The sequence below is a fragment of the Phoca vitulina genome, unplaced genomic scaffold (genome assembly GCF_004348235.1).
Source record: "Phoca vitulina isolate PV1807 unplaced genomic scaffold, GSC_HSeal_1.0 scaffold4, whole genome shotgun sequence".
Taxonomy (NCBI): Eukaryota; Metazoa; Chordata; class Mammalia; order Carnivora; family Phocidae; genus Phoca; species Phoca vitulina.
In genome coordinates this window covers 19,680,565-19,704,004 of record NW_022589707.1, presented here as the reverse complement: position 1 = coordinate 19,704,004, position 23,440 = coordinate 19,680,565, and the positions used below count along the sequence as shown (strand labels likewise).

General features: G+C 40.7%; 1 protein-coding gene across 1 annotated transcript; it reads right to left on the bottom strand.

The window, feature by feature from the left end:
* Positions 1-1,506: 1,506 nt before the first annotated feature.
* Positions 1,507-22,927, bottom strand: GPR37 (G protein-coupled receptor 37). The gene is made up of 2 exons (XM_032401652.1): positions 20,730-22,927; positions 1,507-2,769 (listed from the first exon to the last, which is right to left on the bottom strand). Exons 1-2 carry the CDS (start codon positions 21,753-21,755, stop codon positions 1,951-1,953), a joined length of 1,845 nt encoding a protein of 614 aa, XP_032257543.1. The 5' UTR covers positions 21,756-22,927; the 3' UTR covers positions 1,507-1,950.
* Between the last annotated feature and the right edge of the window lie 513 nt (positions 22,928-23,440).

The following is a 23,440-nucleotide window of genomic DNA, read 5'->3' as shown; positions in this document are numbered from 1 at the left end:
CTCAATGCATATTTTCATCAGCATATTGCACGAGGCTTCTTTTTTTTTTTTATTATGTTATGTTAATCACCATACATTACATCATTAGTTTTTGATGTAGTGTTCCATGATTCATTGTTTGCGTATAACACCCAGTGCTCCATGCAGTACGTGCCCTCTTTAATACCCATCACCAGGCTAATCCATCCCCCCACGCGCTTCCCCTCCTCTAGAACCCTGTTTGTTTTTCAGAGTCCATAGTCTCTCATGGTTTGTCTCTCCCTCCGATTTCCCCGCCTTCAATCTTCCCCTCCTGCTATGCCCACATAGTACAGGAGCCAAAATAGACTATTCATTTATTCTTCAGTCATACCCCATAAGTCCTCCCTCTATTCCTTTGTTCAATTGGCTCCCTCCTCCTGGAGTGTCCACTCCTCACACTACCTTTTATCAACCTTCTCAATGGACTAACCATCCAGTTATCTTACACAGCCTTTCACAATCTCCTCAATTCTGATGGCTCTCTCTCTCTTCTCTGATCCATCGTGGGACATTACATCTCCCTAAAAGGTCCCAGATTATACCATTGTTGTTTACACATTTATCTTATTCCTGCCTTCTTATCCCACTCCTGCCTGGTTTTATAAAGTCTGACACTAAGCTCTCGTTACTTTTATTTACTACAGGTAATTTCACGGAACGTTTTCTACATCATGTGCTCAGTCAATGTTTTATGATTTATAAAGTTGACTAAATATCATGAGAGACACTGTGGAATCACAATTGTTGATATGCTCAGCAGCCCAAACCGAGTTTAGGCATCCTCGAGAAGTTTTCCAGAGATCTATTACAGGGATCCTAGAGGCAGGCATCCTACACAACTGCTGGAACTTAAACTCCTGAGGGGAATCAAATAATTCAAAAGGAGAGGGTTAGTTTTTTTGTTGGAAGCTTATGGAATATCAATTTAAAGGTAGTATTTGAATATTCAAGTGTTCTAATCAAGATATATATTTTATTATTCCACTACTGTACTTTCATTCCTTTAAAGAAATTAAGTCACACAGATTTAACCAAGTTTGTTTTTTAAAAGGAGAAAAGTTAGAATTCAGAGTGCTTCAAAGGTCAATGTTCAGAGGAAATTAGATAAATACATGGTGTTTTAGTCCTTGATTCTGCTCATATCGTAATGGGAAAACTTGTAGCTCTACATGATGCTTCAGAGATAAATAATAGTAACTCTGCTGTCTACTCATATTTTATAAATATTTGGAAGTAATCTTACATCTGTATCTGAATATTAAAAATACAATTTTGTCTGAACATACAACATAGTTTTATATGAATCATGCACATAAAATAGTACTATTAGAAAAACTGCTTTGTAACATGATTACCTGCTTTAAAGGAAAATAGAATTTTAAAACAATAAGGCTGATTTTAAATTGTGCGTAGAACCAGTAATTGTGTATTTAAGGCAATTAAAAGATTTATTGAATCTTGGTTAAAAGTAGATTGACAATGACATTAAAGAATAAAGTATAATTTATTTGGTGCTACTTTGTGAATGCTTCTTAATATCTCACGATACCATATACAATATACTTCCAATCACAACTCAAACATAAAATAACCTACAAAAGCACATGGCTATAATCAATATACACTGATTATATTTTTAAAAGAAAGAAAGTTAGCAATTAATTAAGGTGCAGTAACTTTTTTCAAATAAAATATTAGCACCATACCAGATAAAATGACCTAAAACTACTGGCCTCCTCATATTTCTTAAATAACTAAATATAAACATTTTTTTTTCAAAGCACAAATATTAATTTGCAGAATCAGTTCTATAGTAGTTAATATTTCTCTCTTTTGTTGCATTTTTTCCCCCAGGAGGGAAAAATATGAAGTAAAAACTTTCACAGGATCTGAAAATCAAATAAATCTAACCAAACAAAAGGTTGTCCTTCAGCAATGAGTTCCCACAGAAGCAAACGTGGACATTTCCCGGCGTATGGTACTAAAAGGTGAGAGTTCAAGTTCTGTGGTATATTCGTTGTCATTGTCATCGCTGGTCACTGTTGAAGACTTCTGAATGCACTCATCACAGCAACAGCAACAGCACTCCATAAAGGCCCGACTGAAGGGTTTGCAAAGACAGAAGAGGAGGACAGGGGTGACACAGGACTTAAAGAACAAAAGGAACTGGCTGATGATATAAAGCAAGTCCATTGTCTGCTGAGAAACCCCTGTAGCCATGTAGGCAGTAACAATGTTGCAGATATTTTCAGGAATAATGCAAAATCCATATAAAATGGTCAGAGCCACTACTGTACAGTTCATCTGGCTTTCTAGCTGAATCTGTCGTTTATTCCCCCGGGTACAGGCTTTCTCTGCTTTGCGGATTTTCCTTGCAGTCACCAAAGAGCAGGTGATGGTGAAAAGTGTGGGCAAACAGAAGTAACAGCCAAAGTACCACCACAGTCTTGCACTGTCATAGGTAAGGGCTAAAACGTAGATGGTGTCCGGTAAATCTGGGGAGACCTTGATAACACAGCGTTCCGCAGGAGCTTGGCCACTAAACCCCAGATCCTCCTTGCTCAGCTGGCGGAGAACAACTTCCGGAAGCGCCAACAGTAGGGCACCAACCCATATAACAGCAAGCTTGGCAGTTGTCGAAGAACAGTTCTCGATCATTTCATAGTACATCTGCACGTTGGTGGCTGCCCGGAAGCGGTCTATACACAGAGCACATAAGGTGAAGGTAGTGACTCCGAGGGAAGCAACCTGTGGGAGGAACACGGAACACATTTATTCTGGGTGATCTCTAAAAGATCAGAACACTAGGCAGTAAATACAGATCGGCAAAACAGGACAAAAAAAAAAAAAAAATTTCCTGGAATGAGGCATGGGTAACTGGGTTGGTGTCTTTAGCTGAATTATTGTAAGATAAAAATAGGAGGGGAAAATAAAGAAATGCAGTGGTTCAAGGGTCATGGAGTCAAAAAATTTTACAGCTGAAAGGATCCATAAGGATCAGCTAGTCCAATACCACTTTATTTTAGAAAAGAGCAGAGACACCTCAAGAATTTCAGTCACCACGAAAATGCCGGCCACCAGAAGATCCAGGTAAGGAGTAAGGATAGTTGAGTGCATCCCATTTTCATTACTGAAAAGGATAGTCATGTTTTCCAGTGTGTGGGTCAATAGCATGCCTCACACACAGCAAACATTCAAGAGCTTATTAATTCCAACAAATGAGTAAAGATCTCCAATTTCTCCTAAATGCAAAGTATTTTAATATTATTTTCAAATACATACACTTGTGGAAAACAAGAAAGGGAAATTCTCCAGGGGTCAAAATCAATGAAAAAACAAATGCCAAACAGGTCAGTGACCCCTCCCCCTCCATGTTGCATGCTTGCCCTAGGGACATCTGCCAATCCTGATGAGAGTTTCAAGTTGGTTTTAACTAGGTGGTGGGGCAGGTGCCCAAGTACACAGAGGCAGGAAACAAAGCTAGAGCCAGTGTACGTGGGGATTAGGTCAAAGATCCCCTTATGAATTGGGAACTCCCCGAATAGTGACATCTTCATGGGTATGAAGAGGAAAAATAGAAGGAAATAGTAGAGAAACGTGTCAACCTTATTTGATTTGGATCTAGGTGAACTGGAGATAAAAAAAAAAAGAGCAAATTCTAACCAGGAGCTCAAATTTACACTGGCCTAAGGCCAGAATTCACACCATCCATGTGGCTCAGAAAAAAACCAAATTACAATTTTAAATTGTCCCAGGCACCTGGTAGAAGAAAACACAAAACCTCTTTGGAAGAATGCACCAGACCACAGAAATCCACAGATAAAATCTGAGGGAACATGGATTCACAATTAAAAATCACAATATGCAAGAGACAATCCACCACTATGAATTTATGTTGCCCAAAGAAGCAACTTACTGGATCAGGTAGGCATAAAATAAGTACAGTTATCATGAATTAAGTACATTTATCAAATTTAAGGTTATATGAGATACTGAAGGAATATCAAAAGATGGGAGATAGAAAACATAACCATGAAAATATGCAAAAAGGAGCCAGAAACAATGTCTAGATGTACCAGCCACAGGAAAATTTCAGATCAGAAAACCCTTTGACGCCGACCACACAGAGCACTGCATGCAAACTCTTATATGCATATGGTCCAGACACCTAAATAAATCAACTAAAGGTTAAGAACCAAAAACATGTACATATTTTTTTTCACACAGAGAATATAAATGCATGTTCCTAATGTAAACATACTATCATTCAGTAGCCTGTAAAATATTTACAAACATCCTACACACTCTCTAATGTGTACACAAACACGTATTCACCACAAGCATACATTTATTGCTATGGACTCTGGCCCAAGCACTCTGCTAGATACTGGGGATATACAACAAGAAACAATTCCTCCCCTTAAGGAGGTCATAGTCAACCAAAAGGGGGAAGGTAGTTCTCAAAGGCACAAGATAAACACAGTAATCATCTGGGAGCATCAAATTTACTCAACTATTTACAGGAAATTGAAATAATTTAATTTTTAATAAATGTAGTCATTATTTATATATTTAAATAAAGACAATGAGGATAGAAGGTAAAACGTTCATGAGGTTTAAGATGAAACAGGAGACGAAAACTCTGTAGGTGGGAAGGATGTTTTGGGGTGTACCCTAGGCTCTCGGATATGTGCACTCACTCTCCTCTGTCTGCTAGTGGGAATGTTCAAGAAGCACAGCTATAGGTCATGCCTTGGCAAAGGGGCAAGGAAACAGATTTATATATATATATATAATGTTCCTGTCTAATTTGTTAGAACTCAAAGGGATCATGTTGAAAAAAGGAAAACCATTTGTCATAACAATTTTGACACTCAACACATTAGTTGTTTATCTGCTACATTCAAGCTGTCACTCTTCCCAGAATGATGGCAACTTGCCTTATGGATTCTATGAGAGTTCCAATGTCAAATACTCTCCCCTTTTTTACACGCTAAACATTAGTCAGTGTCTACTGGTTCCACTATGGAAAATAAGGACATCGCATCCATGCCCTGACTATTCTCATAACTCTTAGTGGAGACAGTCTGAAAATGAGATATAATGAGGGCTTAAGTGTATGAAAAGCAAAACTGAAGAAAAAGTATGATTCATAATCTAGATCAGGGCAGATCAAGACGACATGGTTGAGCTTATAACCACGATTCTTGTACAAAATCTTCAGAAAGTTTCCCATAAATACCAGTATAAGAAATAACCATCCAATATGACTGTCATAAAAAGTCAACTCTCCATACACCTTTTTATTTTTTCTTAAAGATTTTTATTTATTTATTTATTAGAGAGAGAGCACGAGTGGGGAGGAGGGGCAGAGGGAGAGGGAGAAGCAGACTCCCCACTGAGCAGGGAGCCCAATGCAGGACTCGATCCCAGGACCCCAGGATCAATGACCTGAGCCAAAGGCAGATGCTTAACTGACTGAGCCACCCAGGCACCCTCCATACACCTTTTTAAAATTAACTTTCAAATTAACAAATGGTTCACCTTGATGGAAATTTATTTTGCCTCTATGCCAGAGATTCAAAATAATTCTAAAATTGAGGTCCACACTATGCAACTGTCTTAAGATCAGATTATTACTTTTCTTAATGTCAGTAATTGCCACACTTTGCATGGAAATCTGAGGACTGGCTATTTTCTAAAAGTCTGCATCAAAAGTATTATTTAGAAATTGCAGTATTTTATTTTATGGGTTTTTGAAACTTCACTTTATATATTTTTCAAATATTTTGATTCATTTCTCTATAAGAATGTAAAACAAAACAAAAAAATCCTCAAACTATCAAATGTACACAAATCCTCAGCAAGACTTTCTGTGCCATCTTCACTAACGCAAATCTTTGTCGCGTGTCCCTGTCGCCCACATATCCAGAGTCAGTCCACAAATAACAAAGCTACAGAGCAGTGCATTCTCTTAAAATTATGAATAACATTTCTACTGACAAAACAGACAAAATACTAGAGAGTCTGATGAGAGGCAATCTCTTAGAGGCTTGGCACATCCATTTCTTGGTAGTTTTCGATCATTATTTACAAAGAACACACAACACTCAAGAGATAGCATCTTCTCCTCCAATTAATCTCCTTAATTTTAAACACAGAGATTTAAAATCTGGACCAGGGGTGCCTGGGTGGTTCAGTCGGTGAAGCGTCTGCCTTCGGCTCAGGTCATGATCCCAGGGTCCTGGGATTGAGCCCACACTGGGCTCCCTGATCAGTGGGGATCCTGCTTCTCCCTCTGCCCCTCCCCCTGCTCGTGCTCTCTCTTTCAAATATATAAATAAAATAAAATCTTTAAAAAAATAAAATCTGGACCAATTTGCACAAGAGCTAGCATTTGCATACCTACCTCCCTCCCAGTCTGTTACAAAGCATTTCATGAGAGAGAATAGCCAATGAATGCAGGTGGACATGTATTAAGACAGGTGTGTTAGACTGCCTCTCCTTAGATAGTTATAAACCGTGCTGCACATCCACTTTTAATTAGAAGACGTTTGCTGCTTCAAAAAGCAAAAAATGTTTTCTAGGTTCTGTATATTTCCTTGCACATGGTAACAAAAGCTGGGGCAAATTTTAAGCAAGATTTACATGTTCTCCAACTTTCGCTCAGGAATTCTACATTGTACTTTATCTGAAGATGCTTAGTTCTTCAGCCGTGTTCCCCAAAGCTTTCGGACTGAGCACCAAATGCGTTTGAAAGAATGTATTTGATCTGTAGTCCTCTTGACGAATCACAGATTGAGGGAAGCTTCCTAGGTTTCCTACACACATTGCAGGTACCCAGCTTCCTGTTGTCCAATCGTACTTCTCTCTGATCGTGTTCTCCTCAATTAGGAGCCAGCTGAAGCAGGAAGGTCACAAGTGCTGGGGCCTCCGAGGAAAACGCTACCCCAAATGCAGATAGCGCTTACTACATAGTTGCCAACAGCAACCGCCCGAAGGCCAGTCCTGGGTACCTCCTCCCTCCTGCAGTGTTATTACTTCAGGTAGGTTTCTGTAAATTCACTTCTGCACTTGATTTTATGATGTGAAAGAGAAAGAAAGGTACAAAGCTCCCGCTCAGTAGTTTCCCAAATTATTTATAGAAGGCTTTAAACATTTGTCAAGAATCAACCTCAGAAATTAATTGATAAAAATCATCTGGATCATGGGTGGTGGGCTAATTTCCGCTTTCTCTGACATAAAATCTAACCATGCAATTAAGATTGCTAAACATTGGGGTAACATGAAAAGATTTCAGTCACAATTTTTAAATATATGTGTTTACTTACAGCTCATTGGAAATTCTACCAAGATGAATGGTGCAATGACATGTAATTATAAAACTGTGTCATAAATGCTGGATCTTCTGCATTTAATGACCATATCTGATTGCTAAAATTCAACGTCACTAAGAAATTTGCTCTTGGGAGTAAAACTGGTACGGGGTAGTTTCTTTTTTTGAAGCAACATCCAGAGAGATGGAATGAGTAAGATACAATCTCCTATTAATTAAACTGCAATGGGAGAAATAATTAACGTCAACAAAAGCAGAACTGTAAACACTTCTAATGGACAAGACTATTAATTTTGAGAATCGAGATCAGAGGAAAGCTGACAGCAGAAATTTTTAACTATTTGGGAAAATGAGATATGGAGTGTTTTGAGGGTGGTTGGCATCAAAGTGCACAAGCAAAGAGAATCAAAATAAACAACTCTATAAAGCTTTCTTTCATACAGCAATGTTCTGCCCATCTCTGTATCCCAGAGGAACAACAGCACAGCGCCTTCAGCCCCTACCCAGCCCATGTGCAGGGCAGCGAGGCTTCTGGCAGCTCAGCGACCTGCAGCATCGCGTCAAGGCAGGGGACAGGCACAGAGTCGAGACCTGAGGACTCAGGTGGGAAAGCAGCAGCCGAGGTGCCAAAGCATTCTTCCCACTGTTCAAGTTCTCATTCGGTACAAACATCAGGCCATGAGAAAACCGGAGCCGCCATGTTCACTTCATACTACATTAAATTTGAGTTCACCCAAAATGATAGGAACAAAGAACACACGGACGCTTTACGAAAAACAGTTAGGATCCCGGCAGGAAGATCCTGAGCTATTGTCTTAGCTGTTGCTCCATTTCTCAGAAGCTTACTGCAGACAGACAAATAAGAAATCTTTTTTTTTTTAAGTATTGTGTTTTTATTTTTTTAGAGAGAGAGAGAGAAAGAGAGAGATGGTGGGGGGAGGGGCAGAGGGAGAGGGAGAGAGAGAATCTCAAGCAGTCTCCATGCCCAGCGCGGAGCCCAATGCAAGGTTGCATCTCACGACCCTGAGATCATGATCTGAGCCAAAATCAAGAGTTGGATGCTTTAACTGACAGAGCCACCCAGGTGCCCCCTAAGAAACCATTTTGAATGAGAGTAAGCTATGAAGGTACAACTTTTATCAAATAAATGGTACCTTTTGCTAAACTTTCTGATATAAATCAGTGATAACAATGATGGGGGGAAAAAGACCCATGTACTTCCAAACAAAATTTCTTTCATATGAAATTGAGTCAACATGCTTCAGTACAGTGAAGTGACTGAAATATCCTGATTTTTATAAAATAGGGAAATTTCTAACCAAAGCCATGACAACTGTACTCTAGCCTAACTTATATTTTACCTCAAAAAGATGTTTAAGTACGTCTATTTCTGTGCTGTCCTTTGTATACAAGTAACTCACAAAACAAGGGCATTATTGTTAAGAAAACCCATTCATTTGGACCATGAATGATAATCTATTATAAGTCTGTGGTTACAGGCCTAACAATCAGGCAGGAAAAAAGCAGGAGGAGCACAGGGTAGAGTTTCCTTTGAAACTCTAAATGGCTTGAGCTTGTCTGCCTTTGGCTTCCTCTTGCATTTTCCATAATCCTTACCCTTGCCGCACTTCAGGGCAACTTCTCCAGGAAAGAGGCACTTCTTTGATCACCAGTGGGGAGAGCATGTTTATCAGAGCCTCTGCTGTGAATAAGACGGCCTTTATCAAAAGGTCTTCCTTTCAGAATGCATGCAAGTCATGATACTAGGGTGGTAATACACTTCCATTAGTGTTTCCAAACCAAAACAGAGTGAGTGGGAGAGATCTGCCTCACCCCTTACAAACACGCATGGATCTCTAAAATGAAATAAAGCCATTTACAGCCGCTCTTCCACAAAGAGAAGACTTCTTCCCTTTATCAAAATTACTGAGATTTAATCTGACACACCCACATCTCACAAATATCCATTTACTTCAATGATACCCAACATATTTCATCTATACTTGATTCCCAATGCCGGAAAAACACTGAAGGCATCAGCTGTCATTATAGTCTCATTCTCCACCTTCCTCCCTCTTGCTTAAGCTTGGTAACATTCTCTTCCTTATTTTAAAAACAATTGAGACTATTTAAAAGCTAACATAGCACTCCCAAACGTGTGTTGATTTTATAAATCTTTCTTTACTTTTACAGTCCGACCTTGACATAAAGTTTCCTACCAATTGTGACATGTGACCTCTGTAGCACAGTATATTTCTTTCGCAGTTAAAAAAAAAAATTACTACAACTTGTCTAAAACATTGTAATTTGGTTATAAGTATGTCAATGCTCATTAGTATAAAAAATACCAATCAGCAAGATTAACATCATTTGTCCTAAGAGGGATGAAATCAACAGATCTTAAGGAATCTATTTAGTCTCAATAATTAGTATTTATCCCAAGCCCAAGCAGTTGTTGGTATTATTGTAATGTTTCTAATCAATCTTAAAGTGACCTGGAATCCTGGAATTTCTGTTGTTCACCTAGGGGTTCTGATGAGTTTCCAAAGAACAATAATAAATTTTCACCAGTTTTCCTTTGTTCTTAACGACATTAGTTTACATGACAGTAAACCTAAACTAAAAACACATTCCTCATCCATTTGTGGTTGGGTAATTATGATTTGAATGACACCAAGAAACAATATTTTAAGACAAAATTTCTCTGCTCTTAACCAAAATCCCACCCTTGGTAGTCTATTAAGGAAGTACTTTTTCTTCATAAATCCTCCTATAAAAGACATGTATCTCTAAATCTCACATCTTGCTGTAAATGAATTAACAGATGCTTTTCCCATACATGAGAGATAGGAACCAAGAAGACAATGAAGATAGGAGAAAAGGCCCTCGGAGGTGGAGTGATGAGCAGGAAGTAAAAAATGGCAAACCTGAGCAGTCACAGACCTAATGAAAATGACTCATTCCAGTCCTGGATCAAATCAGTGACCTTGGCCTTGTTAATGCTATAACCATTCAAGTGTGCTGGCAACTAACATTAAAAACTATCATAAATTCACAAACCAAAAGTATTCTGTCTCAGGAACAAGCCTTGCACTGTGATTATATCCTGTGTTTTATAGAAGTTTTATGGAAAGTATGTATACCTACTTTTCAAATAGACCCCATATTTGAGGTTGCAGCAACCCCATTCTCCAGTCTACCTTGAAATTTTAGATGAGATCATCTCCTCTGGCACAAAGAATACCATTCTAATGAGGATACTTAAGAGTTAGTCTTGGCAACAAGGTTGTGTTAATTATTGGACTTTGGCAGGTCAATTCTTGGGAAGTAAAAGGACCAGAGGATCCCCAGAGGGTGGGAGCAGAAGTGCAATGCCAGAGACAAATCTCACTGCAGAGCAGCCTGCCCATCCCTTTCTGCACATAGTCCACACCCCAGACACAGATCCGTGTGCTTCCAATGTGACACTGTTAAATCTAGTAAAGAGCTAGTAAAGGTGGAAACATTCTATCAAGGTCCCTGCAGGGTAAGGGTAAAAGGCAAGGTAGATAGACCCCCACCTACTCAGCCTAGGAATCATAAACCCAGATCTATTTTGCTTTTCCAGACATACTTGCTTCCTTTTTGCTGTTGAAGGATGCTTTGTTGATATAACCAGATACCTTGGCAGTCCTTGGGAACTCAGGATAAGTCCTCACTCTGATTCTGTGCTTGAAAGATTAATTCAATTTTGAGAAAGTCCATTCTTTATGCTTCCCTTTCTATAACAGGGTCTAAGGGATCTATAATAGGGTCTAACATATCTCCCTTCTCAGCTTTTCTTCCTAGGTTCTCTAAGATCAAATTATTTTTTTTTAAGATTTTATTTATTTATTTGACAGAGAGAGAGAGAGCACAAGCAGGGGGAGCAGCAGAGGGAGAGGGAGAAGCAGGTTCCCCACTGAGCAGAGAGCCTGACACGGGACTCCATCCCAGGACCCTGGGATCAGGACTTGAGCCAAAGGCAGATGCTTAACCGACTGAGCCACCCAGGCGCCCCTCTAAGGTCAAATTAAGTAATAGGTACATTTTTGAGATTTTCAGAAGAAAGGGACTCAATTTAATGTACTATTATTACACTGTTAAATGAACCAATCATTTAAGTAAAATTTTAAAATTTGATTTACCTAATTCCTTATGGGTAATAAGGACTAATAATTCCAAAGCAGAGACGGTTATCTCAGGCATTGTATTCTAAATAATAATTTAGAATTCTGTATTCCAAATGAAAATTTCTAGGGCTGTCCTATCTGCCAAATTATCTTGCCAATGATTCTTATGGGCTTCCTATCCCACAAAAGATTGAGAAAACAAGAAAGCAAGAATTAAAAGATTTTTGTATTTGTATCTTTTCACCAGGGATCTAGGCTGTGTAGAATTTATGAAGACTAATAATAAGAATATGATAGAAAAAGAATTAGAGTGAGCACAGTTTTCACTTGAATTTGTCCATCTTTGGTCCTAAGTAAGTACAACTGTGAGCTGACTCATTCCAGGACCCATTCCTGACCTTCCATAATACCTTGTTTTAACCTCTAGTATAGTGCTCATTACACTGTAGAACGTTACTTTAAAAGCAGTAATGCAGATGTTACTCATTTCTGGAAACTTTCCCCCCTTTTCTCCCACTCCTTCTACTCCCATCCCCACCTATTATCATACCCAATACAGTAGGAAAGCTCAATAAATGTTTGATGAATAAATGGACAGTGAGTAAATGAATGAATGATGACATATGTGGAAAAGGATTATAGAAAATAATGAATTATTCAAACTGTTCTTTAATCAGGTATTGGGTACTGCTGTTTTATATATAATCCTTCCAGGCTGAATGCCAACAAGTATCTCTAGAAGGGAAGTAAAGAAAAATCCATTTCTGTGTGTACTTCACTGACAAGCTTTAGAAAAGAATGGCATTCTCAGTATAATCACTAGTTAAGGAAATTATTTAAATTTCACACTTGAATATCATAAACTTCTATTTCTTTTTTTTAATTTAATTTTATTATGTTATGTTAGTTACATACATCATTAGTTTTTGATGTAGTGATCCACGATTCATTGTTTTTGTATAACACCCAGTGCTCCATGTAGTACGTGCCCTCCTTAATACCCATCACTGGGCTAACCAATCGCCCCACCCCCCTCCCCTCTAAAACCCTCAGTTTGTTTCTCAGAGTCCATAGTCTCTCATGGTTCATCCCTCCCTCCGATTTCCGCCCCCCTTCATTTTGCCCTTCCTTCTCCTAATGTCCTCCATGCTATTCCTTATGTTCCACAAATAAGTGAAACCATATGATAATTGACTTTCTTTGCATAGTACTAGAAGTCCTAGTAACAGTAATCAGACAACAAAAAGAAATAAAAGGTATTCAAATTGGCAAAGAAGAAGTCAAACTCTCTCTTTTCGCAGATGACATGATACTTTATGTGGAAAACCCAAAAGACTCCACCCCCAAATTACATTACAACGCATACAGCAATTCAGTAATGTGGCAGGATACAAAATCAATGCACAGAAATCAGTTGCTTTCTTATACACTAACAATGCAACTGTAGAAAGAGAAATTAAAGAAACAATTCCATTTACAATAGCACCAAAAACCATAAGATATCTCAGAATAAACCTAACCAAAGAGGTAAAGGATCTATACTCCAGGAACTACAGAACACTCATGAAAGAAATTGAAGAAGACACAAAAAGATGGAAAGACATTCCATGCTCATGGATCAGAAGAATAAACATTGTTAAAATGTCTATGCTACCCAGAGCAATCTATACCTTCAATGTCATCCTGATCAAAATTCCAATGACATTTTTCAAAGTGCTGGAACACTTTGGAACACTTTAGGAACAATCCTAAAATTTGCACAGAATCAGAAAAAAACCCGAATCACCAAGGAAATGTTGAAAAAGAAAAACAAAGTTGGGGGCATCATGTTGCCTGATTTCAAGCTATATTACAAAGCAGTGATCACCAAGAGAGCATGGTACTGGCACAAAAACAGACATATAGACCAATGGAACAGAATAGAGAGCCCAGATATGGACCCTCAACTCTATGGTCAAATAATCTTCGACAAAGCAGGAAAAAAATATGCAATGGAAAAAAGACAGTCTCTTCAATAAATGGTGCTGGGAAAATTGGACAGCCACATGCAAAAGAATGAAACTCGACCATTCTCTAACACCATACACAAAGATAAACTCAAAATGGATGAAAGACCTCAATGTGAAACAGGAATCCATCAAAATCCTAGAGGAGAACATAGGCAATAACCTCTTTGACATTGGCCCCAGCAACTTCTTTCAAGATACATCTCCAAAAGCTAGTGAAACAAAAGCAAAAATGAACTTTTGGGACTTCATCAAGATAAAAAGCTTCTGCACAGCAAAGGAAACAGTCAACAAAACAAAGAGGCAACCCACAGAATGGGAGAAGATATTTGCAAATGACACTACAGATAAAGGGCTGGTATCCAAGATCTATAAAGAACTTCTCAAACTCAACACCCAAAAAACAAATAGTCAAGTCAAAAAATGGGCAGAAGACATGAAAAGACACTTCTCTGAAGAAGCCATACAGATGGCTAACAGACACATGAAAAAATGTTCATCATCATTAGCCATCAGGGAAATTCAAATCAAACCACATTGGGATACCACCTTACATCAGGTAGAATGGCAAAAATCGACAGGGCAAGAAACAACAAATGTTGGAGAGGCTGTGGAGAAAGGGGAACCCTCTTACACTGTTGGTGGGAATGCAAGTTGGTACAGCCACTTTGGAAAACAGTGTGGAGGTGCCTCAAAAAATTAAAAATAGAGCTACCCTATGACCCAGCAATTGCACTCCTGGGTATTTACCCCAAAGACACAGATGTAGTGAAAAGAAGGGACATATGCACCCCAATGTTCATAGCAGCAATGTCCGCAATAGCCACACTGTGGAAAGAGCCGAGATGCCCTTCAACAGATGAATGGATAAAGAAAATGTGGTCCATATATACAATGGAATATTATTCAACCATCAGAAAGGTTGAATACCCAACTTCTACATCAACATGGATGGGACTGGAGGAATTATGCTAAATAAAACTTCTATTTCTTATATAGAACCCAAATTCAGTAAACTTTGCCATACACTGTTCATAAATGGCATTATAAATAAGAGCTCATTCTATAACTTTTTAAATCCTTTCTGCAAAAGTCATCAGCTAAATATTTTTACTTGCATGGGAATGCAGGAAATGATTATAAAGGGATTAATGGGAAGTCATAAAATATTTGTTGAGTACCATTCGCACACACTGAGTTTATTTTCCCTGAGAATATTATTATTAGTGACTTTCAAATTGCTCATAAAACTGTATGTTTCCACTTAAAAGTCCATCAGAATACCTAATGGCTAATCTACAACTCAAGCAAATTTACCATGTGTCATGATAAATGTGCTCTTACTTGAATGTAGGGGTTCCAAGGAAATCTTTGTGGCATCGCATACCTGTATGGTAAATCATCTTCAGCTTCCAGGACCCTTCCTTTCTTACCTGTCAGTGCTAACTACAATCTAAGGCAATTAAAGAGCCATTTGTTTCACTCAGTTTAAAACGAGTATTTCTAAAGCCATTGGAGAATCTGGTTCTTTTCATCACAAAACACTGTAGATCTTTCCCAAATCATCTCTGGTCCAGAGGCCCTGGTAAGATGCATTCCCTTTATCCATCCTCCACCCTGATGCAGGAATCTTGTATCCCAGTAAAATAAAAATACAGTTAGGAGTGCCCGGGTGGCTCAGTTGGTTAAGCAAAGGACTCGATTTCGGCTCAGGTCATGATCTCAGGGTTGTGAGATCGAGCCCTGCCTCAGGCTTCGTGCTGGGTGTGGAGCCTGCTTAAGATTCTCTCTCTCCTTCTCCCTCGAGCCCCTCCCTCATTCAAAACTTCCAATTAATGTCCAAACAGAAATACATATTTAGCAGTGGATCTGAATCAGATGATACACTGACTCTGGTTGGCTTTCATCAAGTAATGAGCAAAGATCTGTTCCAGTTGCCACATTCAGTGCCTGAATTATTTGGCTTTAATCATTTGTTAGATCCTTAAAGGAATAGTGTGATAGGGAACTCCTATGCCAATCTCCTATTGCAGTCCACACCCAGACCTCCATATCTATCCATCTCTCTCCCTCCCTCTCCCCTACCCCTCTTTCCACATACAACTATCACTTTGAGTATAGTTCTGGTTTTTTTGTTTGTTTGTTTTTTCTGGTGACTATCTGATAAACCAGTTGAAAATGATGTGTCTGTTAGGATGGCCACCATCCACTCAGATTCTCTTCTCTCCTATCCCGTTTTCCTACCATTCCATCTGCCCTTGATCCTTAAGGGACTTACCACTGGGCTACAAAGGCATCAGAATCCTGGAATAGAAAGAGAGAAGTTATCAACTACAACATTTCCCAGTATATTCCCACTCATAGCAACATTAAATATGATAAAACTACTTTCTAGCAACAGACCCTGGAAGCTGGCTACTCTCCCCAAGGCTTATGCCAACAAATTGAAATAAAACAAGAGTTGAATGTAAATTACAAAGATATGTAATTTCTGCTGAAGAAACGCCTCCTAGTTTTCTACACAAACCCAACTCTCCCCAAATTCCACTATCTCCTTAAGATTATGCTAATACTCAAGTTGTAGGGGGAAAAAAAAGAACTATGGTAGAAGAAAAGAAGGCAGAGGGAAAGATAGGAGAGAAAATTGAGAAATTTCTTAAGATTAATAAAATTAACTGTGGTGTAGCTATTATGAAAATAGAATGGAGATTACTCAAAATTTAAAGGGGTGCCTGGGTGGCTCAGTCAGTTAAGCATCTGCCTTTGGCTCAGGTCATGATCCCAGGTTCCTGGGATCATGCCCCACATTGGGCTCCCTGTTCAGCAGAGAGCCTGCTTCTCCCTCTCCCTCTACTGCTCCCCCTGCTTGTGCTCTCTCTCTCTCTGTCAAATAAATAAATAAAATCTTCAAAAATTAAAAATAGAATTATCATATGATCTAGCAATTCTACTTTTGGGTATTTATCTAATGAACATGAAAACACTAACTTGAAAAGATATATGCAACCCTATGTTCACTGCAGCATGATTTGCAATAGCCAAGGAAACAACCCAAGTGTCTACCCATTCAACCCAATGGATGAATGAATGGATGAAAAAAATGTGGTGTACATATACACATATACACACACATATATATGCACTGGAATATTATTCAGCCATAAAAAAGAATGAAATCTTGCCATTTGTAACAACATAGATGGACCTCGAGGCATTTTGCTAGATGAAATAAATCAGACAGGAAAGACGTATACCACCTGATCTCACTTATACGTGGAATCTAAAAACAACAACAACAACAAAACCACATACACACACAACAAAAAACCTAAAACAAAAAACCTAAGCTCATAGATACAGAGAAGAGATTGGTAGTTGCTAGAGGCTGGGGGTTCTTGAAGGGTATCAAAAGATACAAGCTTCCAGTTATAAAATAAGTCATGGGGATGTAATGCACAACATGGTGACTACAGTTAATACTGTATTGCATATTTGGAAGTTGTTAAGAAAGAAAGTAAATTATAAAAGTTTTCATCATAAGAAAAAAAAATGTAACCTATGTAAGGTGACAGATACTAACTAGAGTTATTGTAGTGATCATTTCACGATTATACAGATATCGAATCATAGGGGGAAGATTTTTGAGAAAGTTTAAACAAATATACTTATTTATAGTGTCTTTTACCAGTCTAAAACACTTTGTGATTTTTAAGAATATAAAAATGTAACCTACATAGCTTAATTTGATCACTAAAATAATCATCTTTGACACATTAAAAAGTGCAATTGACTCAGATGATTGCAGTTTTTAAAAATTTAATGAGCTACCAACTCTGGAACTTACTGTTAATTTATGAGAAGCAAGATGAAACTTAAGAATATAAAAAGCTATAAATTTCATCATATAGCAAATGATGTTAACTGGGTTAATTTTTACCTACCTATTGGGTAGAAAAATTTTTTTTTAAAAGATGCCAAGAAGGGACGCCTGGGTGGCTCAGTCGGTTAAGCGTCTGCCTTCAGCTCAGGTCATGATCCCAGAGTCCTGGGATCGAGTCCTGCATTGGGCTCCCTGCTCAGCGGGGAGCCTACTTCTCCCTCTCCCTCTGCCTGCCGCTCTGCCTACTTGTGCTCTCTACCTCTCTGTCAAATAAATAAAATCTTTCAAAAAAAATAAAAGATGCCAAGGAGCAGACATAAAAAGGAAACACTCATTGGACATTCTTGCCTCGTAGATGTTTGTCTAATAAGCAAACTTGAGATGAGTCTGGCTTCCACGGACGAGGTATATATGCTTAGGATGATCATTTCTCCTCTCTGGGCCTCATGTTTCATCTTTAAAGTCAGGGGGTTGGATCAGAGTGCCATCTGGTTCTAATTTAACCTGATAATTCAAAAGCCACTGTGGTGCAGGCTATGGCTCCCCACCCAGATTGCCTCCCCACAAAATTCCTTCAGGTATGCAGGGCTGATTCCCCCTAGTACTGGTGGTTGGTGGCTCTCAGCTGCATCCCCCTCTAGGAATTGCCCTTTAGAGAGATCCACCCAGATCGAGGTTATGCCCCCGCTTCCTGGGAGCAACTTCCATCCAGTGACTGGTCCCTTAGGAGACAGAAAGTCCGGGCTGTCTTGCCTCATTCAGGACACCAGGCAAGGTCCTCCAGCCCGGGAGCTCCTGTGGTGTCAGCCAAGGTCTCCGGCATCTGGATCACAGTTCAACTTCTCCCTCTGCCCAGTCCTGCCTCCTTCATTCCCTACTAGGTGTTGAACCTGAGCGCATGCCCCAGTAAACTTCCTGCAAAGCAAATCTCCACATTTGGGTCTGTTCTTTCGGGAACCTGACATGGAACAGGCACTCAATCTCTCTTACTTCTGTGAAAATAATAGTGCCTCCTAGAGGCAGAAATGTTTTATTTTGAAATTTGGACTGTATTTCCTGTTCTCGTCATCAGAAATTATAGAGCTGATAACTACTATCCAATAATTATTTTCACAAAACATACTAACGAATTATAAAATTATTTCAGAAGAATAGGATAGGAATGTAGAAACACTACTTAAGAAACTTAAGATTTTCATTCATTACTTTAACAGTAAAAAGTCTAATTTTTAAAGAAACAAAATGAGTAAATTTTTTTTTTCTAACCTTTGCTTCTCTGGGGAAAATAAAGCCTAGTACTAATAACTAAAAAAAAAAAAATAGGTCTATAAAGAAGGGGGGGAATACAGAGAGAAAAAAATAACAACAGTTGTTTTAATAATAAAAAAGGTAAAAAATATTCTTAAGGAGCAGAGAATTAAGTTTAAAAATGAAATAAAAATGAAAACATACATTTTAAAAAAATCCTCAGAGTTAAGAGAGAAAGAAAAGACATACTCGATAAATACCATCACTCAAAACTCAGAGGTCTCATAAACTAACGAAAGTTTTTATATTCTTTTCTGAATTTGGATGGGATTCCTTTCTTTTAAAGTTTTTTTTTTAAGAACTGGGTAACTTCTTTTTTTCTTTTTTCCCCAGTTTCTTTTCTTTCTTTTTTTTTTTTTTGTTCTCTTTATATTGTTTTTTCCTCTAATGTATAAAGACTTCCATCATGCCCAGTACATTTTAGACAAGCCAATACACTTCTCCGTTACTGGGGGTAATTCTCCTGTTCACTTTATAGTTTACTTTTGTCTCATTCTTGCATATGTCAATTTCTTCTGCATTATTCCAGCAGAGAAATCATAAATCTTGACCTTGAAAAGGCAATTGATAGACACATTTCTCTTACATAAATTCAACTACCTCCCCTGCAATTCAAAAATGAACTATCTACCAAATAAATTAGATATTTCAGAGCTACTTGGCGCCTGGCAACAAGAGAAACCTTAGGCCTTGGTAAAGTAGCAACAGCTGATTTAACCAGCATGGAATGATTCTGCATCTGATCCCTGCCAGGATAACAGAGGGTCTTATTTACTGTCTCTTCCCTTGGTTCTTCTAAGTAGGTACTGTTTTCTGTTTACTTATCCCCTAGCTTTAGGCCCTGGAACAATGTTGAACATAGTGTCATTGGCTCTGGTGCCAGACAGGATCAGGGGCTCTGGAATATTTACAGTTTCCCTTCTTCTGCTTCCATAAATGAAATGGGCAGTTTGAATGGAGGAAATCAAGGGCCAGCTGGCTAAAAACACAACTGGCTACAAAGCACTTGGGCTCCTTCCAAGAGCTGGTGTTTAAACAGAGGCCATTTAAAGAGCAAATTCCAACTACCATAATAACGGTTCAGGACACTAGCTGTAAGATGAAACAATAAAATTTTACTCAGCAATATTTTTGTTTCCAAAGTTTGGAAACTATTATATGCCCCCTTCTTCTTAAGAAATTTTTCTAGTCTTAGTCAATCCTTTAAAATAGCCAATCCATTATATACTAACAAATGACAAGTATATATTATATACTTAGTACATACATAGTATATATATATATATATATATATTTATACACACACACACACACACACACACATACATATACATATATATGAATTCTGTGCCAGGATGGCCAAAGTGTTATTTTTGCCTAAGCTCATTCATACAAAATAAATAAAACTGTTAAGAAATTGAGAAGGAAAAGGAGAGAAATAAGAAATGACATAGAATTTAGATGGGATGGCATGGCAGACAGCCAAAGGACACTTAAACTAATTTGGGAGGTTATTAATACATCATGAAGCCAACTGACAAAGGCAGATTTCCTTTGTCAAATAAAATAGTATTTCCATTTTGATATTTAAGAAAAATTCAACAATCCTCATGGGGAAAAATCATGTTGGAGTACTACTCAATAAACAATACATGGTTTTTTGTTGTTGTTGCTGAGTTCTGGTAATGACAACCACAGAGTGGCTATTTATTAACCCTAGAATCTCTGATAGGTGCCACATCAGAAATATATATAAATGCCATATTCAGTGAGATAAATTTAAAATGTAAACAATTCTATACATGATGAGATCACAATTATTTCACAATCCAGGAGCAGATGAGTTTGAAGGTGAGCGAACAAAGCTGCCTCTCTTTCTCAATGATTGACATGAGAAATGGAGGAGGGACCCAGAAAAAAAGTAAAGGGGTTCAGCAGCTAGGTACGTGCATGGCGCAGCTGTTCTGATGCTATAAATCCCAGAAATGGGTAAAGCCAGTAGTTTGAGACCCCCTGGAAGCCATTACCTCTATATAGGGCACAATCTTGCAAGAGAAGTCCTCCAGCAGCCACTTCTTCGTCAGCTCGTGAAAGATGACGAGCGGAAGGCAGAAGAAGATGATGAGAAAGTCCCAGAAGGCCAGGTTGGCCAAGAGGGAATTGGAGATGCTCCGCATGTAGTAGTTGTGACACACGATGCACATCACTGCCAGGTTGCCAATGATGCCAGTCCCGAAGATCACCACAGACAAACACATGACTGCATAGGCTCCGTATGACTCCTGGGTCAGCGGGTAGAAGGGGTTCTTTAGTCGCAAGCGCCGGTTTGTGCTGTTCCCCTGGCGGGAACCCCCGCGTTCGTGGACCCCTTCACCTGAGGACCCATTCTGGGCCAGCGCCCTGCCAGGGGGTGCGATCGTCCGCCCTTCGTGCCCCGACGGTCCACTGACCATCTTGGGTGAGGTGTCGTGGTGGGAACCCTGGAGTTTCCCGCCTCTCCTTGGCCAGTAATAAAGGTCGCTGGCTCCGGGTTCTGTCCTCACACTCTGCTCCTGACCGTGCTCAGAAATGCCAGCGCCTCTGGGACCCTTCTCTTTCCCCTCTGAGGTCTGCAGGAAGAGTTGGAGAGCCGGGAGGTTCCCTCTCCCCAAAGTTCCAGGGGGCTCCTGACCCCGGGCACCTTTCCACCTCCAGGCTCCAGATGGCCTGGCTGGAGGTCCCGAGGGTTCTGCGGCCGACGCCTCCGCCCCTCTTCCCGCACCTGGGTCACCGCCCCGGGTGGCCCTTAGGTCCCACAAGGGCGCCGCGCGCACCGCTGCCCCCTGCTCCTCCTCCTTGTGCGCACGGGTTCTCAGAAGGTCTCCTGCAGAATTTCCCAGTCCCCACGCGTCCCTACTGCGACGCTGGCTCAGTGCAGGTGAACAGTTTTCCCCGAGGCAAGTTTCGTTCCTGGGCGAAAGAGCGGACCCGAGAGCAGGAGAGGCAGAAACCTTGAGCAGTAGCAGAAGCAGCAACCGCAAGGTGCGGGCGAGAGGCGCGCCCGGGGCCCGCATGGCTCGGTGAGGGCGTACCCAGCAGCCGCGGCTCCTGGTTAGAACCGACACCTGCTGCCTAAGTTGCTGCTGAGAGTTAAGCACATGTCACAACTCACCCCCGCCCCGGCAGTGGGGGACGGGAGATTACGGGGAGGTTGGGGGATGGGTCTTGGGTCACAAACCCTCCCCCTCTACAATCCTTCCTCTTTTGGCTTCCCGTGCATTTCTCAGCCAAATCCAACCCGAGCGCTGCGTATCCCCAAGGTTCAGAGAGGGAATCGCTGCTCCCGGTGGCTGACCTTGAAAAGTTGCAACCAACACCTGACTGTTGATTAATGTTGCGACTGGGAAAAGCCCGGACCAAGCCCCACGTTCCTCCCTGCCTTTGGGCGGTTGCCTTCTTGGTAACAGTTGCTCTGCCTATTTACATCCTTCCCATAGCGCCTTATCCAGTTCATAACAGTTGCTCTGCCTTTTTACACCCTTTCAATACCGCTTTATCCAGTTGTAAGCCGAGGTCGCTAAAGGGAGAGAAAAACAAGTTGCCCTTCTTCACATGACTGGCAGCCACAACCCCGCTCCCGGCTCGCTGGAAACGGGTAGCAAACAGCCAGACGCCGCGCAGATGCACCGGGAAACTCTTGCCCCACCTAACCCCAGCGACTTGTGAGGCTACTGCTGCCGAGGAGAAGCGGGATTCCAAACCCGCGGCCACTGTCAAAGTTGCTTCTCCTCCAGCTCAAAGTTGACCAGGGGGCGGCGCGGGCTGCTGGGCGGCGTGTCCTCGCGGACAAGGGAATCGGTGGTGGGGGTGGGGAGGGCGAACGCTGCTCCTCGGTGGACGGTGCCGGCGGCCGAAGGAGCTTGTTGCTGCGACAGCAGGCGCAACCCGGGCGGAGAGTCTGGTGCCTGGAACCGCCGCGGGCGAGGCGGTGCATGGCCGGAAAGGGGGAGGTGGCCCGGCCTCTCCCCGCCGCTCCAGTCGCTACGCGCGCGGGGGAAACCCAGCGCTCGGCTCCTTGCCTCCTCCCCCTCTTCTGCCTCCTCCGAGAGAGGCTGGTTTGTGGGGAGACTGGATTCCCTGGTGGGTTACGACTCACTAAACCCACACACGTTTCATTCAAGCCCTTTGTAGCGGCTTTCGCTCGTAGGAGCTGGAAGCCGAGAGGGAACAAGGGCGGAGGCGCGGAGCTAGAGATGGGCGGGACGCGTTAATTCCCCAGATGTCGGAACCAGCTTGACAGGTCCCAGAGACCCGTGCTTTCGCTTCCAATCCGCCGCGGCGGGTGCGCATGCCCAGGCCTTGGCCCCGAGGGAGTAGTAAGGTGAACCGCTCACCTCCTTTGGTATTCCCAAGAGCTGAGACTCGAGAGAAAGGAAGCTCAGAGGTCTCAGTCGTAGAGAATGAGCAGTTCGACAGTGGGACGAGGAGTGAAAATGATTAGGATGAACCATTACCTTTAACACTGAGTTAGGAAGCATGCTGACAGGGGTTACTTAGAACGCTCAGAGTACAAAGAAAGTAGTTTTGTTTGATGAACTACTGGGAAATGACAGGTGGGAGGAAATTAACTTGAACAGAACTGCCAGTATGGCTGACCATGCCTTTCCAACCTTTACAATAAACCCTCCACTCCTGCTACAGTTGTTCAGGGTATAGTTAATAAGGCAAATATAATATAAAATAGACAAATTGATTAAAA

Bases quoted from the DNA above. Each gene is read 5' to 3' on its own strand.
- GPR37 (XM_032401652.1), bottom strand. From the start codon at position 21,755: ATGCGGGCCCCGGGCGCGCCTCTCGCCCGCACCTTGCGGTTGCTGCTT. The intron at 2,770-20,729 runs GTAATGGCTTCC...TTCCTCCCACAG, and splicing joins AGATTGTGCCCTATATAGAG to GTTGCTTCCCTCGGAGTCAC.